The 18929-nt window shown below is 62.6% G+C and overlaps 1 protein-coding gene across 10 annotated transcripts in view; it reads right to left on the reverse strand.

Moving 5' to 3' along the window:
* Positions 1-18929, reverse strand: part of RBFOX3 (RNA binding fox-1 homolog 3) — a 127593-nt gene that overhangs the window by 16478 nt on the left and 92186 nt on the right. For 6 of the 10 annotated variants that reach the window (XM_058039042.1, XM_058039041.1, XM_058039036.1 and 3 more), the window contains exons 3-4: positions 11036-11080; positions 3657-3993 (exon numbers count right to left, since the gene is read on the reverse strand). The exons of 1 other annotated variant lie outside the window; for it this stretch is intronic. In XM_058039042.1, the coding sequence (XP_057895025.1) occupies positions 3657-3758 (102 nt within the window). In that variant the 5' untranslated portion in view covers positions 3759-3993; positions 11036-11080. The remainder of the gene's footprint in view (positions 1-3656; positions 3994-11035; positions 11081-18929) is intronic. 3 more of the 10 variants (XM_058039043.1, XM_058039040.1, XM_058039044.1) reach the window with 3 other exon arrangements.

Here is an 18929-nt window from a genome sequence, read left to right on the forward strand (position 1 = left end):
AATCTACTCATTCACCCATCACTATAGCATAAAAATAGGAATATACCTATAAAAAGAGCACTGCCAGGCAGTGTGGGCCAAAATCACAGCTATTGTGGGAAAAGCAGCTTTGCAAAGCTAAAATTAATGTCAGTGTTTTCAGTATGAAGGAACCCGAAGCAGAAAACATGTTTTGGGGTTTTAGGGCCTGTGCTCATGGGCAGGGCAGCTGGCACAGCCTGGGCAGAGCAGGAGCTGCCGTGCCGGGTCCCACACGGGCAGGGGGACAAACCCGGTGTGAAACGTGCCCGCTGCCGAAACCGCTCGGAATAGACCCGCTCCCTAAAAATACACCACGCTAAAGCTGGCAGCAGCCCTTCTGGAAAGGAATTTTCCAAGCAGGGTTTGCAGAGGCTGCTTCCCAGCGCTGCTCAGCCTGGGCTCCTGGGCAGGTGTGACTGGGAGCAGGGGATGTTCCCGGCCAGGGGCAGCACTGCATCAGCCCCACACACCTGGCTGTCAGCCTGGGCTCCTGGGCAGGTGTGACTGGGAGCAGGGGATGCTCCCGGCCAGGAGCAGCACTGCATCAGCCCCACACACCTGGCTGTCAGCCTGGGCTGGGCTGGGCTCACACCTGCATGGGCTGGGCTGGGCTCACACCTGCACGGGGCTGCAGCGGGGGCATGTGGGGTACAGCACTGCATCAGCCCCACACACCTGGCTGTCAGATGGGCTGGGCTGGGCTGGGCTCACACCTGCACGGGGCTGCAGCGGGGGCATGTGGGGTACAGCACTGCATCAGCCCCACACACCTGGCTGTCAGCCTGGGCTGGGCTGGGCTGGGCTCACACCTGCACGGGGCTGCAGCGGGGCTGTGCAGGGTTCAGCAATGGTGCTGAGCCTCAGGGTCTGCCCTGGCTCAGCACCAAGCCCTGTCCTGCAGCCATCACTGCTCACCCACAACAGCGAGATGTGTTCTGAGCAGTGACTGAATCCTTGTTAACCAAACGAAGCCACCAGAGGGTCCTTGCACACCAGGCCCTCGCTGAGCCAGAGCCAAATGTCCCTGCAAGCCCTAGGGAAGGATGCAGCGTTCCCTCTGGGCCAGGCTGCTCTGCTGCAGACCTGCACCCAGCCTGCCCTGGCCCTGCCCTCCTGCCCTCCACAACTCCTGCCCTTGGAGCAGGGCAGTGCCAGGGGCAGTGCTGGGCACGGTGTGGCTGCACAGCCCAGAATGCCACAGACCCAAGGCTCCTAAAGCCAGGCCAGGGTGGCCACACGGGGGAAATGGAGCAGAGTGAGCTGAGAGGCACCCCAGCTCCTGCAAGGGCCACTGGCACTGCTGAGCCCTCCCTGGTGCCGGAAGAACTGAAGTTTAGCTGAGCGCTTCATTACTTGGTCATCCCCTGAAATCCCAGCCCAGCTGCAAACGCTGGGGCTGGAGCTACAGAACATCCTCAGGAACCACCCCAGGCACAGGCTCCTGGCAGGGAGAGCCCTGTCTGCAGGGCATGGGGACACTCACCGCGTGCACACCTGGGCATTACCCAGCTCCTGACCAGCTGGCCAGCCCAGCAGACTCAGTCCCGGTCACCGGCCCAGGCACCACCATGGGACACCTCCTTACAAACCCATAAAGGGTTTGGGCAGGGACCCATAACCCAGGGGGGGTCACAACCAAGTCCCCCCAGGCCCCACGGCACAGCCAACTCAGGGAAAGTCAGGTGAAACGAACCCTCTCAGGCACACAGAGGTGAGCCAGGCCAGCTGGCAGAGCCGCTCTGGGGTGGGCACATGCCTCAGGCAGAGCAGCATTGATCCCTGTGTGCTCCTGGGGCGCAGGTGGCACAGGTGGGCAGCCTAAAACCCAGAGCAAACTCAGAGCCAAAGCAGGAGCCAGGCACAGCCACTGAGGGGCCCATCAGCCACACATGGCCCATGCCCTGCCCCAGTGATGGCCTCCAGTGATGTCCCTGTCCCTGACACCTTGCTGTGACACTCATCAGGAACACCTGTCCCCAGGTGCTGGGTGCAGAACCTCAGCTCAGCATAAACCCCAGGAAGGGGACGGAGATTTTCACCTCCATCGTGCTCATCAGCCGGGTGAAAATCCAACTCCAGATCCTGTAACAAAACCCTCCTCCTGGCTCACAAGTGCAGAGCTGCTGCCAAGGAGCAGGAGGCTGCTGGGAGAGCAGGGAGGAAGAGATGCAGAACACCACGGTCAAAGCAAACCAGGCAGGGTGATGGGGGAGCCGGGGGCTGCCAGGGCCAGAGCTGCACGCCCAGGGAAGTTCCTGCCTCCCAGGGAGCTGCAGCTCCCCTCTCCCAGCCCTGCAGGCACTGGGAGCACCCGTTGGGCCGTGCTGTCACTGCCACTGCTGCCAGAGCCAGGCCAAGCCCTGCCAGAGCGCTCCACAGGGCAAAGGGGAGCACGGCTGAGCCCCTAGTGTGGCCAGGGACAGGGGATCCCAGCTGGAGAGGGGCATCCCCCAGGCTGCAGACAGGGCCCTGCACTGGCTGCCCCTCCAGAGCATCCCTGTGCTCCTTCCCAGGGACAGAAACCATCCCTGGGATGGGCAGGCGTGCAGGGACAGGTGTGCAGCAGGCACAGGGAGCTCAGGGCAGCTCTGGGAAGGGTGAAACCCAGCTCAGCCCTGGCTGTCCCCGGGCTCTGGGTGCAATAAATCCCAGGCCTGCCTCGGCAGCCCTGCCGCAGCCCCCGTGCCCACGGCCAGCGCCGGAATGGGAGAGACACCTGGGCCTCGCCATGCCCACCACCGCTGGCCACGCTCTGGCCACGACCCCGCTCGGACACCGGGCACAGACACCCCGAGGGACGCGGCGCTCCTCGGCCTCCTCGCTGGGTGAGGGCTGTTGGTTGGCACCCGCGTGCCCGTCCTCGCCGCTGGCTGAACCGCGCCGGCCACGCCGAGCGCAGCGAGGATGCCATGAATTTTTAAACTCCTGAAAGCACAAATGGAGTGGTTTGCCTGGCTGGCAGACGGGATTTCCGACGCAGCACGGAGGCATTTGAGGAAGATGCTGCCTCTCCCAAGCCGCGCTTCCCCTGGGACGGTGGGCCCAGAAACCCGGCAGTCAGGGTCCAGCACAGGGACCAGGGCAGCCCTGTGGGACAGAGGAACCTTGGCCCAGGTGAAGGACCAAACTGACAACCTCAGCAGCCTCTCTCTGGGCTGGCAAACCCAAGCCTGGCACCCGCCTGGCACCACGTGCCCCCAGCCCCTTTGCAGCACCTCCAGTGACAGCGGGACAGCCAATGCCCGGCCGTGGGCACGCACACACAGTGCACACACGTGTGCACACACGAGCTCATCACTTCCCTTCTGCTCAGGCCGCGCAGGAGCCTCGTTCCTCACCGAGCATCCATCATCACGAGGCGGGAGCGCTGGAGCCGCGCCGGCGGCCCTGCCCTGCCCTGCCCTGCCCGCACTGCCCTGCCCGCACTGCCCGCCCGCTGCCCTGGCCCTGCTCCCCCTGGGCAAACCGAGAGACCCCAAAGCTGCGGCCGAGCTGCCAAGAGCATCCCCGGCTCCCGGGGCTGGAGCGGGGAGGCTGCGAGAAGCTGCCAAGCTCTTACCCTCTGCCGAGAGGGAACCAGCCACAAACACGTGCGAACCGGAAAGCAAAAAAATCCCCTGGAGAGGGTGGCTTACCTGTTGGAGGTAGAGGAAGGCTGGAGGACAGGGGAGAGAGTGAGGAAGCATGCCTGAGTTGGAGACAAGGAGGCAGCCCGAGTTAGCCATGGAGCACAGCATGTGTCGACAGGTAGCCGTGGAGCTGCTCGCGGGTCCGTCCTCTTCCGCACACCGCTATCCACCGCTATCCTCGTCTTCCCGGCTGGCCCCTCGGGCTCTCCCCTGCTCGCCGTCCCTCCCGACCCCTCGGCGCTAGTTAGGAGGGTTCATCTGCGGCAGGCCGGCCGCGCCGCCGCCGGAGCAGCGCCTGGCTCTTCACTTCGGGGCCATTAGACACTGGCACTGAGCGCACGGTCTGCAAAGGGTGTGCGTGAGCCAGAGCGGAGCGGGAGAGAAAGGAAGGGGAGGAGGAAGGAGAGAGGGCTCGGGAGCGAAATAAAAGGGGTGGGAGTTGGAGGAGGAGGGGGAGTCCCCTGTGCATTCAGACATCAAACAGAGCTCTGTATAAAATGAAGAGAATCCGTAATGACATGAGAACAGCTGATCCCGCACTTAACCCCTCCGCCGCCGCCGCGCTGCAGATGGCTTCCCCGCCGCCCGGCCGCACGCTGGGGAGGCAGCGGGGCAGGATGGGCCGGGCGGGCAGGGCCGGCTCCCTCCCGGGCAGCGGGGCTCTTACCGGGGCTCCGGGGCCGCGGAGCCGTGCGGGGCGGGCGGCGGGGCTGCCGGGGATCCCCCGTGCGCACCCCGCCCGCCGCACACGTGCGCTCCGCCGCGCTCCCGCTGCGAGCCGCCGGCGCTCCGGGACCGTGCGGCAGCCCCGGCTCCGCCTCCGGGGCCACCGGGGCCAGCGGGGCCACCGGAGCCACCGGAGCCACGGCCCCGCACGGCCCCGCAGCGGGCCCTGCCCGGCCGGCCGCACCTCACCGCCGCCCGCATGCCCCGGGCACCACTGCCCTGCCCTGCCAAGGTGTGGGAGCCCAGGGAGCCCCGCCTGCCTGCCCGTCCCCCTGGCACGGAGGGCTGCGGGACCCCTGTCCCTGGGGTCACATGGGACTCTTGCCCCTTGGGGTGACACAGGGACCCCTGCCCGTTGGGGTGACACAGGGACCCCTGCCCGTTGGGGTGACATGGGGCCCTCCTCCATGGGGTGACACGGGGCCTGCCCCTGGCACTGCCTCCCTGCGCTCCCCCGAGCCATGGGGACCCTCTGCCCCAGGATCCGCCCGCTGCCGGGCACAGGTCAGTCCCAGCAGGGCTCCAGAGGTGCTCGGGCGTTTCCCGGTGCCCTGCGGTGCTGCCCTGACGCATCCACACCACCCCGGCCGCTGCCACAGCTGCCACGGCGATGTTCTGCGTGCCAGCGCCCGCGAGGGACGGCCGGGTGTGCTCGCTCGGGTCCCGTCCCACCTCCACCATCCCGGCCCCGCTCAGCCCCGGCGCTGCCGTGGGTCCCTCCCCGGTGCCCAGCGCCGTGCCCAGCCCCGGAGCCGCGGCAGCGCCGAGGCTGCCAGGCCGGCATTGTGCTGGGGCATGGAGGAAACGAAACCTGGGCTCGGCTCGGCTCCCGTCTCGGCCAAATGTGATGCACAAAGGCAGGGCTGTGCCAGCAGCTGCTGATGCTCGGTCCCTGCCGGAGCCTCCAGCACACGAGCAGCCGTTCGGAGCTGGGATTTTCCACAGTATCCCCAGGCACAGTGACATGCTGCAGTGTCCTGGTACACTCGCAGTGCTACGGCTCCTGCTGCAGACACTCCAGAGCAGCAGCGTGCGCGTGGCACGGCTGGCCCGGAGGCACAGGGAGAGCCTGCTGCAAGCAGATCTGCAAGAGCCACCCTGAGAAAGAGGTGTGTGGGGCCAAGGGGGTGCCAGCCCCTCCCAGCAGGTCCTGACACCGGGGGAATGCACTCCAAGGGGACTGCAGGGAGGGGATGCCAGGCCCGGGGGAGGCTTTGTCACCACCACCACCTTGTGGAACTGGGCACCAAAAAGGTCCAGCAGTGACATCTGCTGCCAACAGCATCCCCAGGCACTGCTCCCCGTGGGTGCCCACCACAGCTGCTCCAAGGACCAGGACAGATGCTGTGGCCCCGTTGGCACACCCTGGTGCTCAAACCCCGCTCTCCTGCTGGTGCCCAGCTTCCCTTCCCTCCCGTGCCATGCCCTCTGTGCACTCCAGCACCAGGGAAGGATGTGGGACAGCTCTGAAACGACAAGTGCGTCCCTGCACAGCCCTCGGTGCAGCTGAGGGGAGAGGGGCTCCCCAGGAACCCGCACACACCCCACAGACCCCGTGCAGGGCAGGGGCACCCCGAGCAGGCAGCTCCAAAGGCCCCGGGCCGCTCTGGCTCACTGCAGCTCTGGAGGTGACAACGGCAGGGCACGCCTGGCACGGCGGCCTTGCGGTGCCCAACCAAGCGCACCACGTGAGGCAGGAGCGGCTCCAGGATGAGGTAATGTGCCCATCCTCCCCCGCGCCGCTCCGGCCAGGGTGACTCAAAGGCATTCCTGGCCGTGCTGGCACTGCCCTGAGCCAGCAGCGGAATGGGCACAGCTCTGGGAGCTGAGCAGAGCTGGAGTCTCCTCTCCCCCTGCTCCTGCCGTCCCCAAGGCGTGCCCGGCCGCAGAGATGTCCCTCTGCAGCGGGGAGCCCGGGGCACACTGATGGGCAGGGTGGCACCCTGGCAGCTCAGAGGGACACCTTGCTGGCACCACCTCGCCCTGCTGCTCCCGGTGACACCGTGCCACAGCGCCAGCCAGCAGTGGTGGCACCAGGGCTGTGCCCGCCCCGCAGAGCCGCAGCCCCCGAGGAGCCCCTCCGAAACTGAAGCCTCCTGGAAGGAAAGTTTATTTATCTGTTTAATTAAGATGTGTTCACCAGGCGCACAGACCCCATTCCATCTGTCTCACTTACAGCCATGTCCCAGTAAAATTAAACCTAATAAATATCAGCAGAGGGAAAGCAAAGGGCACGTGTGAGATATACGATCAAAGGCTGAAGTTGCACAGGGCTGCAGTTCTCAGCACATCCCTCTCTGCCCTTCGGGGCCGGGCTGGCACTGCGCTCCCCCGCTCAGGATGGGGCTGCCTTTCCTTCAAATCAGCACAATTCCCAGTTCTTTATTTATTTTAAATGAACCCTTCAGGGCTCCTTGGTTTTGTTTTCTGGAAGAGGGAGAACAACACGGCACCGGGACAGGAGTGGCCTCGGCCAAGGGACAGAGCCTGCACTGGGAGCACTGGTGGGCACACACCCAGACCCCCGAGGGAGCCTGCCAGGGACAGCACAGCCCATCTGGCTGCTCCAGGCACCGGGAGGGACGTGCTGCACAGGGCAGAGCTGCTGGGAGGGGCCCGAGGCAGCCACAGCGGTGCCATCCTCTCCTTGGGAAAGGGCAGAAAGGCTCAGGCCTCCTCCAAGGGACACCCTGGGACATCTGCGAGCTTCATCCACGAGGAACCAGCCCAGGGGTCTGCCTGGAGCCCCCAGCCCCACTGAGCACAGCTGTGGCACATCCAGGTGCCAAGGGCACTGCACCCAGCCCTGGGCACCTGTCAGAGCTGCTGCCAGCCCAGAGCTGGCCCAGCTCCGTGCCCAGATTCCCACCCACAGGATGCAGTGGGATTCCAACACCTGGCAGCACTGGGAGCCCCGTGCTTCCTCTCCCAGAAGAGAGGATGATGCCATGATGCCATGTCCTGGACCTGCCATGGGGGCACAGCACACAGCCACGGGGGCACTGGGTGTCCTGGGGGCTGCTGGTGCTTGGTGGGACCCCCTGGTCCCTGCAGCACTGCCCACAGGGCAAAGCTGGGTGCTGGCACTCCTGAGAGCTGCCAAGGAGCTGCAGATCAGGCAGGACACAGCCTCTGCCTCAGGGCCATCGAGTGCTCCAGCCCCGGGGTCACCCTGTGAGGGCAGTGCTGGCAGCCCACAGCACCCAGGGACAGCAGCACCAGCCTAATCCTCTCCTGCCACCCACTCAAAATGCCCCCAAGCCAAGGCATTCATTAATTAGAAGCTCATTAGTAGTTATGCAAAGACATCAAGCAATTAGATGAAGGCACTGACAGATCAGAGCTGCTGTGTGACAAGGAGCATCCATCCCATGGCAAGGAAGGCCCCACGTCCCCAGCACCACAGGGATGGTCCCTGCCCCAAGCTGGGGCAGCGAGGAGGGCTGACAAGGCTCCCTGGCACCCTGTTAAACCTTCCATCTGTCCCTGCTCCGTCCTCCTCCTCCAGCAGCTCTCAGAGGTCACTGGAGACACTCTGAGCCCCTGCTCTGAATCCCAAAGGTGGAGCACCAGGTATGACCTCGCCAGGTGAGGAGGGGGCTGTGACCGAACCCAAGAAATGCAGCCTCTGAACTGGCAGCCCTGTGCCCCACACAGGGGGGCTTCAGCAGCAGCCCCAGGTGCCAGCACAGGGCACACGGCAGGAGGGGTCTGAGCCACCCCAGGTGCCAGCACAGGGCACACAGCAGGAGGGGTCTGAGCCACCCCGGGATGGGTCAGGGTCCTGCACACGAGCCCCTGCTGCCCCTGGCACACAGTGCAGGCCTGGGAGACACAGCCTGGCCCTGGGATGGGTCAGGGTCCTGCACACAAACCTCAGCCACCCTTGGCACCGGGGCCTGGCCCTGGGATGGGTCTGGGGTCCTGCACACCAGCCCCCGCTGTCCCTGGCTTGGCAGGCAGGCAGTGCTGCTCCTCAGGCTCTCAGTCCCTGTGCTCCAGGGGCACACACTGGAAGGAGCAGGGGGACCACGAGCGCTGAGCCAGGCGGGGAGGGAGGGAATAAATAAGGATAAGGGAAGCACAGCAGTGAGGGGGGCAGCAGATTGGTCTCGGGGGCCCAGCTGGCTCTGACATCCACAGCCCCATAATCACATTCAGAGCAGCACCAGGCTGGAGGCAGCTCTCCTCCAGCACGGCAATAATCGAGAGCAACACTCTCAATAATTCAGCACCAGGAGAGGGTGATAAAGTAGCGGAGGCACCACTGCAGGCAGCTGGGGCGGGGGGCTCCCTGCTCCCTCCTATATCTCTGTGATCCCAACCCTTTCCTCTCTCTCTGTGCCCCAGCTGCGACTTGGGGTGCCCCCAGCCCTGCCAGAGCCCCCAGCCCTGCAGTATGGGACAGACAGACAGACAGACAGACAGAGGGGCCCAGAATGAACGCAGCAGAATGAAACCCCTCCATCAACAGCAGACAGACTGGGCAGGGGCAGCAGCACAGCACCTCCCCAGCTCCCTGACCAGCTCCATCCCACCCTCTCCTTCTACAGCCACACCAACAGAGCCCAGAGCCCCTGTGCAGACCCCAAACCTCCCACCCAGAGCGGGCAGGGGCAGCTGAGCTGCAGGACCCCCACCCTGCTGCCCTCCCCTCCTGCAGACACAGCCAGGGCCACCGCAGATCCCTGCAGCCCAGGGCTGAGCCGTGCCCCCCACCCACCCACAGCGGGGCACTGGGGGCAGCAAAGCCCCCTCCTCAATGGGGAGTGAACCACTGAGACACCAGCAAGCACAGGGCTGGGGCAGCCCGGCCCCACAGCCTCCCCTGCAGCTGAGCAGTGTCCCAGGCCCACAGCACAGCCCAGCACAGGACAGCCTTCCTCCTGTCCATCCTGGCTCCCTGCACACCCCGCTCCCACCAGCCTTCCTCCTGTCCATCCTGGCTCCCTGCACACCCTGCTCCCACCAGCCTTCCTCCTGTCCATCCTCACTCCCTGCACACCCTGCTCCCACCAGCCTTCCTCCTGTCCATCCTGGCTCCCTGCACACCCTGCTCCCACCAGCCTTCCTCCTGTCCATCCTCACTCCCTGCACACCCTGCTCCCACCAGCCTTCCTCCTGTCCATCCTCACTCCCTGCACACCCTGCTCCCACCCTTCCTGCTCCTCCTGTCCATCCTCACTCCCTGCACACTCTGCTCCCACCCTTCCTCCCGTCCATCCTCACTCCCTGCACATCCTGCTCCCACCCCTCCTGCTCCTCCTGTCCATCCTCACTCCCTGCACACCCTGCTCCCACCCTTCCTGCTCCTCCTGTCCATCCTCACTCCCTGCACACTCTGCTCCCACCCTTCCTGCTCCTCCTGGCAGCTCTTTTTCCACATTTCCCACGGGATCTCAGGTCCCTTCCAGAGCACAGTCCCCTCCCAGCAGGTCACCTCCATCCTTGTCCTGTGTGTGCCAAGGATGGGAGTGTTCCCCTTCACAGCCCTGCATGTGAGCAGCTCCTGCAGCACAGTGCCACTGCCTCTGGCACGCCCTGGCACCCCCAGCCCCTGGCAGGGCCCAGAGCTGTGGATGATGCACCACACTCATCCTCTGCAGCCCCTCAGCTTTCCCTGCCCCTCTACTCCACTGGCTTTGGCTGTCCTCAGTGGGATGGACCCTGGGGGATGCAGTGTCCCCTCTGTGATGGGCTCCTCCTGGTGCTGCAAAGTCCAGAGATGTGAGGGTGGCACAGGAAGGAGCCACCCACAGCTGAGCAGCGGGCACAGGCTGGCAGAGGGCACCTGCTCTGGTTCACCTTCCACTCACATCAGCCATGCCCTGCCTCAGCCTGGGACACTGTGAGCTGTGGTGACCCTCCCAGAACCCTGGGGACAAACATCTCCTGGGTGAGCAACTGCCGCAGAACAGGGCCCCTGCCACCCCACACACGCAGGTTTGGATGCAGGAGGGACCCCGGGAGCAGCTCCGTGCCCCCAGCCCCATCCCTGAGCCCCAGGCCCTGCCCTGCCCTGCCCTGCCCGTGCCAAGCTCCCTGCCAGCCCACACACGCAGGTTGGGATGCGGGAGGGACCCCGGGAGCAGCTCTGTGCCCCCAGCCCCATCCCTGAGCCCCAGGCCCTGCCCTGCCCGTGCCAAGCTCCCTGCCACCCCACACACACAGGTTGGGATGCAGCAGGGACCCCGGGAGCAGCTCTGTGCCCCCAGCCCCGTCCCTGAGCCCCAGGCCCTGCCCTGCCCTGCCCTGCCCTGCCCTGCCAGCCCACACACGCAGGTTTGGATGCAGGAGGGACCCCGGGAGCAGCTCTGTGCCCCCAGCCCCATCCCTGAGCCCCAGGCCCTGCCCTGCCACCCCACACACGCAGGTTTGGATGCGGGAGGGACCCCGGGAGCAGCTCCGTGCCCCCAGCCCCATCCCTGAGCCCCAGGCCCTGCCCTGCCCGTGCCAAGCTCCCTGCCAGCCCACACACGCAGGTTGGGATGCGGGAGGGACCCCGGGAGCAGCTCTGTGCCCCCAGCCCCATCCCTGAGCCCCAGGCCCTGCCCTGCCCTGCCCTGCCAGCCCACACACGCAGGTTTGGATGCAGGAGGGACCCCGGGAGCAGCCAGAGCAGCCAAGGCAGCCCCTGGTGGGACCCCAACCCTCCGTACCTTTTACTGAGCCCAGCTCCTCCCGCGGCGCTCGCACGGGGCGCTCTGGAAAACACAGGCAAGGGGAGGAAGGGTTAAAATCAGTGATCATCATCACCATCATCATCACCACTAACCTGTCACAGTCAGTGCTGCCTGCCCATGTGTGCATGGGGCTGGGATGTGAGCTGGATGTCAGTGACATGCCCTGGGCACTGGGGAGCCTGTGCTGGCCAGGCCAGGGGCTCAGCCCAGGGCAGCCAAGCAGCATCAGCCCCTGCCACCCTGGTTTTTAAGATTTCCTAAGCCTTCTGATGCTTACATTCTTGTAATGAACTTTCTCACACACTTTCTGTAAATAACTCATTGGCTTGCATTCTTTTACGGAGGAGGAGAAATTTGATGGGCTGTTGGTTTGTCCAGTGTCATTGGAGAGGTGGCACTGTCACCCTCCAATCCACTGTCACTTTTGGAAATCTATAAATGTTAGAGTCAAAAAATAAACTTCCCCTTTTTACCGTGGAAACAGCAGCGTGTCTGTGTCGTGTTATTTCATGTCTGACAGTGACAAGCACCCAGCAGCCCCATGCCTGGGGTGGTGGGCACAGCATCCCTCTCCTTCAGCCCCATCAGTGCCCCAGGAACCCAGGGTGCCTTCCTGGGCCCCAGAGCCCTGCAGGCACAGCCCCACACACCCCACAGGGCACAGCCACCATCCAATGCTGGCTGCACATCTGCATCCCAAGCCCTCAGCCCACAGCAGCACAGGGACACGCTCCTGCGAGGAGCAGCCCCTGCGGCACGCTGCTCTCCTGGCTCTGGGCACTTCTTGGAAATTAAGCCAAATTTCAAAGAAAACTTCCTGAAAGCTGCACTTCAACTAATTGGCTTTTGCAGCGTGGCCAAGGCAAACATCCATCAATCACGTTAGCCCCTCAGAAATAACGACAATGGCTGAGACATCCCAGGAGTGGCTAAAGAGTCAGGGGGGCTGTGTGTGCCTGTTCCTGTGCTTTGGGCCGGCGGGCGCTGGCTCCCACCTGCCCAGCAGCTCTGGAGATGCTCAGCCCCCAGTGCAGGGCCAGCAGCCCCAGGCGAGGGTCCCGAGGGGGGCTCAGGACCCCGGGGGTGCCTGGGGGCTGCTCTGAGCCCACAGCTGGTCCCAGCAGCACCAGCCCAGGGACGGTCCGGTCCGGCGGCTCAGGATGCACAGACACTGCTCCCAGGCACTCTGTTAGCAAACACGGCTCTCAGGCACGCAGCAGGATAATCAATTATGGTAATTCCTGCCTCAATGAATCAGATTCATGGAGGAGTACAGCTCATTAGGCTGGTGCTGACTTCCATTAGCACTCCCATGATAAAAACCCTGCAAACGCTCTCGCCCTGCACCAGGCATTCACCGGGCTGGGGGTCCCCTCTCCCCAGGCCAGGGCAGACCCAGCTGTGGGTGCCCTAACAGGGATGTTTGGGGGCTCCCTGGCTCCCAGCGATGCTGACAGCCCCGCAGGCCTGGCACAGCCTCCTGCCCCAGCCACCAGCCCCGAGCTGTGCCAAGGGAGCGCCCACCGGGCTCCAGGCTGGGAGCAGGGCACGGCACAGCAGGCACAGAGCAGGGCTGGCAGGGCTGGCAGGGCTGGCAGCGAGTGCTGGGAGCGCTGGGAGCCCGCTCTGCCTCTCTGCAATGAGTAATTGACTCCGTGCGCTCCCGGGGGAGGCTCGGCCGTGGGTAACTGCATTTCCCAAACACATTTCCCAGGAAAGGCGCCTTCTGAGAAGCTCCCCGCAGCACCACGGGGCCTCGCAGCCAGGATGGGCCCGGCCGGGCCGTGCCACGCTCCTGGCACACACAGGGACGGGCCAAGCCCAGCTCCAGCCCAGCACAGGCCTGCGGTGGTCCCAGAACACACAGGGAGGGGATGCTCAGCCACAGCCTGTCTGAACAGAGCACGAGAGGGAAACCCCTGGCACAGCATTGATGGAGAGGAGCAGGAGCAGCTCTGGGCAGGATCTGGGGGGATCTTGGTCCAGTCTCTGCTTTTCTCTGCAGGTCTGAGCTGACCAACTCCACCTGGAGCCTCGCACAGCCCCAGAGGGACCTGCTGCCAGAACAGGTGATCCCAGCCCAGCCAAACCCACCTGGATCAGAATCAGGGGGTCTGCACAAGAAATGCAACCCGTGTCCCCCAGCTGCAGGGATGCCATGAAAGCTGCACCCCATCACCCCCATCCCCACACTTAAACCAAGGCAGGCCTGGCTCTGATCTGCTGGGAAACTTCTTGGTAGTTTCTCAAAGTACATTTTAACCCCCATTCCCTCCACCAAAAATCCTAAATTAATTTTGCTTTTAATTAAATTCATTAGCAAAGATTATCTGGCTGAGGAACAATAATGTCCCACCCTCCCCCCACAGCCCTCTCTATTTATATCCCCATATACAGAACAGCAGCAAAAATTTCTTTATGGGCCATTAAAGGTTTAATGTTTAATTTATAACCACCTTCTCCGGCGGGTGGGATGGCCAGGCACAATGTCAACATTTTTAATTAAACGAGAAGGGATTTTTTTTTTCCCCAGCTAAGGAATATAAAACATCCTGCTCCCAGCAGCGTTGGAGGCAGGGGCAGGAGGGGCAGGGGCAGAGACTGGGGCAGAGGCTGGTCACCAAACCCCACCTGAGTAACAGCTGTGACCTCTCAGCCAATTCCTGCTGGCCACCAAACCCACCTGAACAACAGCTCTGAGCCTCCCAGCCAAAATCCCTCCTGCAATTCCTGCTGGCCACCAAACCCCACCTGAGGAACAGCTCTGAGCCTCCCAGCCAAAATCCTTCCTGCAATTCCTGCTGGGCACCAAACCCCACCTGAGGAACAGCTCTGAGCTTCCCAGCCAAAATCCCTCCTGCAATTCCTGCTGACCACCAAACCCCACCTGAAGAACAGCTCTGAGCTTCCCAGTCAAAATCCTTCCTGTAATTCCTGCTGACCACCAAACCCCACCTGAAGAACAGCTCTGAGCTTCCCAGTCAAAATCCTTCCTGTAATTCCTGCTGACCACCAAACCCCACCTAAATAACACCTGTGAGCATCCCAGCCAAAATCCTGCAATTACTGCTGGGCACCAAACCCCACCTGAGGAACAGCTCTGAGCTTCCCAGCCAAAATCCTTCCTGTAATTCCTGCTGGGCACCAAACCCCACCTAAATAACACCTGTGAGCATCCCAGCCAAAATCCTGCAATTCCTGCTGGCCACCAAACCCCACCTGAGGAACAGCTGAAATCCTTCCTGCAATTCCTGCTGGCCACTGGCGCCTCCTCCCAGCCCATCAGCACCTCCTTGTGCTGGCCGGGAGACCAAAGAGCTTCCAGTGCCATTCCCGAACCTGCTGTGAGCCAGGGGCGCCCGCTGGCACAGCGGGCACGGCCGGAGGAGCCTGGCACTCCTGGCATCCTGCTGGCATCCCTGGCACTGCCCCCTGTGGCATCCCCCAGGCACGGGAGCTGCAGGGGAGAGTGCCCAGCATGGACACCCCAGCACGGACAGCGCAGCCCCTCCTGCCCGGGCAGCTCCGAGCAGGCAGCTCTCCGTTCTGGAGCGCTCTGTCTTACAGGAGAGATGAAATCTCTGCGCAGAGGAGAGCGAAAGCGCTGAATCAGCAGCGAGCTGGGGGCGGCAGGTTCAGCCACGAGCACTTGGCTCCAGCACGGCCTGTCAGTGCTTCATCCTCCTGCAGCCACACTCTGCCAGAGCTGAGCATCCCCACACCCTGTTTGCTCCGTGCCCTTGCAGGGGCTGGGATGGCCCAGGGAGCCACAGCAGCCCCTCACCCTGCCTGCCAGCCCCATGCCAGCTCCATGCCAGCCCCATGCCAGCCCCATGCCTGCCCTGTGCTGCACCAACAGCCCCAGAGCAAGCCAAGCTCCCTCCCTGCCACCCCCTGCACAGCAGGATGGGCTGGCAGGAGCTGTCCTGGCGCAGCTGCCACGTCCCCAGCAGCGCTCCAGGGTGCAGCAGGTGCCCATCCATCCATCCCTCCCAGCTCAGCAGGGCCCCTCCCAAAGGCAGCTCCTGCTCTCCGGCCCAGCGTGGCCGTGCTGGCTCCCAGGCCAGGAGAGGCAGAGCTGCTGCTCAGTGCCCACATGCCCACACACGTGTGCCCACGGGAGCAGCGTGCAAGGGCCGGCTGCAGGAGCCAGCGGCGGAGCAGGGATGGCACCGTGCTGCTCACTAAAAGCATGAGTGTCACTAAATCAATAATTCATTTACTTTAATGAGATAAGTACTTGGAAAACTAATTGCAAACCTGCTCCATTTACTCCAGCCCATTATAGCCTTTAATGTAAATGGCAGGGATGCTGCTGCAGGAAGGGGAAGGGCTTTGGGTGGAAGATTGTGTTGTCCTTCCCTTCTTCTAAGAAAGAGAAATATCAGTCACCAGCTGGGACAGCAGAAGCCAAAGGAGCGGGTGGGATCACCGTGGGGAAGTGCTGATGACGGAATCCCTGATGGAATCACTGATGGCAGAGCAGGGGGAAAACCCAGCACCCCCAGAGCCACCACTGTCCCTCTGCCCACACTGCACCACAGAGGGCTCTCCCAGGCCAGGATGTGGCTCCAGGCTTGCCCTGCTCCACAGCCTCCCATCTGGAGCCCTGCTGGCCATGCCCCTCTGCAGGTGTTACTGCAATGATCTGATATAAACAGAAATATAAACAGATATATAAACAGAAATATAAACAGTGGCTGCATCTCTGGCACAGCGTGCCCTGTGCCAGCCCTGCCAGCTCCTCTGCCTCAGCCACTGCTGCCCCTTGCCACCCTCCAGCCCCTGCCAGTGCCCGGGGTGCCAGGGTGGGCAGGGGTGCCCTGCCAGGCCCCAGCACCCTCCTGACAAGGAGCTGTGGCTGCGGGCAGCACGGCCGCTGCATCCCTTAACCACAGGAGCTGCGTGCCAAGGGCTCACTTCTCGCTTGCTGGAGCAAATGGCAGGTCATAAAAAGGAGCTGTGACAGGAGAGAAAATGTTCCAGAGTCCACAAGGATCAGTCCAGGGTAAATCCATCTGCTCAGCAATTTAGCTAGAAAATCCTTTCCAATCATCCGTGCTGTAGGTCCTTCGTCCCCAGCTGGCGGCTCTGGGCAGGGCCTCTCCCACTCATGTGGGGTTCATGGTGCTTGGTGGTCCCAGAACAGCTCCTTCAGGGGCACTGGGGAGGGCCACAGCTCGGGAGGGGTCTCACCAGCCCCCGCAGAGGGTTTGGCACTGGCAGGGCCATGGGGGCTCTTTCCCAAGCTGCTGTCTGGCTCAGAAGAGCACACCGTCCTTCCCAGGTGCCGTGCCCATGGCACCTTTTGGGGATGCTCCCAGGGGGTGCAAACCCCACTGCAGCCCCACGAGCAGCCCACGGGCAGCAGCAGGAGCTGCCCTGGGAGCAGGGCTGGGCAGAGCTGGGCTAACCCTGCCCGGCTGGAGCTGCCCAGCTCAGCCTCGCTCGGCCGCCGCAGAGATCTGCCTGCTGCATCCACTGCATCCCACCTCAGCCGCTCCTGTCGCACAGCAAATCGATGGCAGGCATCTCAATTAATCACACCAGGGGCAAATTGATTAGGAGCCTAAATAAGGTCAACATGGTTGTCTGCTTATAGGGTGGGACCCCTTAATCATCATTTTATCTGCAGCGGGCTGCAGAGCCGGCAGTCACGGCGGGTCGGGAGCGCGCAGGGATCTGCACTGAGCCCGGGCAGCTCCCAGGGCTGGTGGCACCAGGGCCGTGGCTCTGCCACAGGGAGCTGCACTCCAGCATGCAGCAGCACCGGGCACAGGGAACCCCAACAGCGGGAGCCCCAGAGGGACCCCGAGGCCCAGCTGTCACCTCCAGCTCCAAGGTGACAAAAGCAGCACAGCTATGGGCACATCCCTCTGACCCCACATCAACTCGGGCTCCTTTGCCTTCTCCTGCCCCAGTTTGGGAGACACCATTTCCCACCCAAAACTCCTTCCCCTTCCTCCAGCAGCATTCCTGCCACTTAGGTTGAAGCTATGGCTGGGCTGGGGTAAATGACAGAGCCATGACTGCTGCTCTGGTCCCCACAGCCCCTGAGTGCTGCCCACAACCCCTGTGGCACTGGACACACCTCCCTCACTCACCTGGCCTGCCCCAGCCACCCACCGCCTTCTTTTGTTGTAAATACCGGTATAAATATTATAATTTGGTTTAATATTTAATATAGTCAGGTTAAATAAGCATTCCCAGCCCCATAAATAATCATTAATGGAGGATTCTAATTGTGCTGTTGGGATCCGGCCTCATGACTTATTTAGCGGGCAGAGCTCTTCCCGTCCCCTCCCCACACGCTGTAAATTAACCTGTGGCTCAGCCCCTCCCTGATAACCTGTGGGACAGGGCACAAGGAGATGGATCCACGCTGGGATGTGGAGATAGGAGAACGTCCAGGATGAAGCCAGCAGGGACAGGGGGACCAGAGGGGCTGGAGGAGCCAGCAGGAACACGGAGCAGCCGAGCAGGACACGACTGTGAGAGAAGATCATGGATTTCAGGGCAAATCATGGATTTCAGGGCATCCTTTGTGGACACCTGGGCACGGCACGAGCCCTGGAGCAGAGGTAGGTGAGCCATGGACGAGGAGCACCCACCCTGCTCACCCTGGGGTGGCATCAGCAGGGACACACAGACACAAAGCGCTGCCAGGCGAGTGGAGAGCGGGGGATGCTTTTATCCCAACCACAAACCTACTGTGAAATTGATTGAAAACAATAGGAAAAAAGGAAACAAACCCCAGAGCACCGACGCAGCGCGCAGGGAATTGGCCAGGGGTGAGCGTTCTGAAAGCCCTGATGGAGACACGAGGACAGGCAAAGTGCAGGAAAACCTGAAAACCTCCGTGTGAGTGTTTTCCCCTCGAGGGATGCACTGATGCAGTGCTGCAAGAAAAGGCCGGGCTTTTCTTTATGCAGCCTAATTTCATCTTGAAATGAAAAACGACAAACGCAAATGGAAGGAGCCCCTCTGTGGGCCCGTGGGTGCCCAAAGCTCTGTGTGCCAGCTCCAGCGGGCACAGGAGCACCCCAGGAGCTGTGGGGATACCATCCCCAGGGAAACAGGCTCCTCCTGCTCCCCAGGCACCTTGGGGTGCTCCTGCTGCCACTGATGCCATCAGATGCTGACAATCAGGGTCCATCCCCACAGTGTGTCCCGTGGCCTCTGGATTTTGACCCTGGAGAGACCCCTGGGAGCTCTCCTATCCTATGAGAGATGCAGCAGAGGGGACCCAACAGTGACAGTCCCTTAGAGCAGCTTTCCTGTCTCTGGCACGTCTGCCCATCCCGACAGGGGTGCCCCAAACAGTGCCAGCCCTGACTCTGGGCTGCAGCTCCACGGGAAAGGCCCTGCTTCATCTTTATTTGTCAGGATTTATACGAAAAGGGGATAGTTCAGCTCTGAATGTAATGATTTGGAAGAACAGCCCTCCAGTGGCCTCCTCAGCTAGCATGGCATCAATACCATCGATTGCTGAAATAACTGATAGCCCTGGCCCAGCATGCTGGGGAATGCTCCTTCCTGCTCCGAGACCCCAAACAACCCCTGCTACAGGCTCCCAACCCCAAACCACTCCCTGCACCTCACCTGTGGGTGGGCAGCACAGCTCTTTGTGTACCCCAGAGGAGAGACAGTGAGAGCTGCCTGTCTGTGGGGACACACCAGGGTCACCTGGGCAGGTAACACAGCACAGCACAGCACAGCACAGCACAGCACAGCACAGCACAGCACTCTGTCCTGTCCTGCCTGTCTGGGGGACACACCAGGATCACCTGCACAGGTAACACAGCACAGCACAGCACAGCACAGCACTCTGTCCTGTCCTCCCTGTCTGTGGGGACACACCAGGGTCACC

The sequence above is a fragment of the Melospiza georgiana genome, chromosome 21, assembly GCF_028018845.1.
Source record: "Melospiza georgiana isolate bMelGeo1 chromosome 21, bMelGeo1.pri, whole genome shotgun sequence".
NCBI lineage: Eukaryota > Metazoa > Chordata > Aves > Passeriformes > Passerellidae > Melospiza > Melospiza georgiana.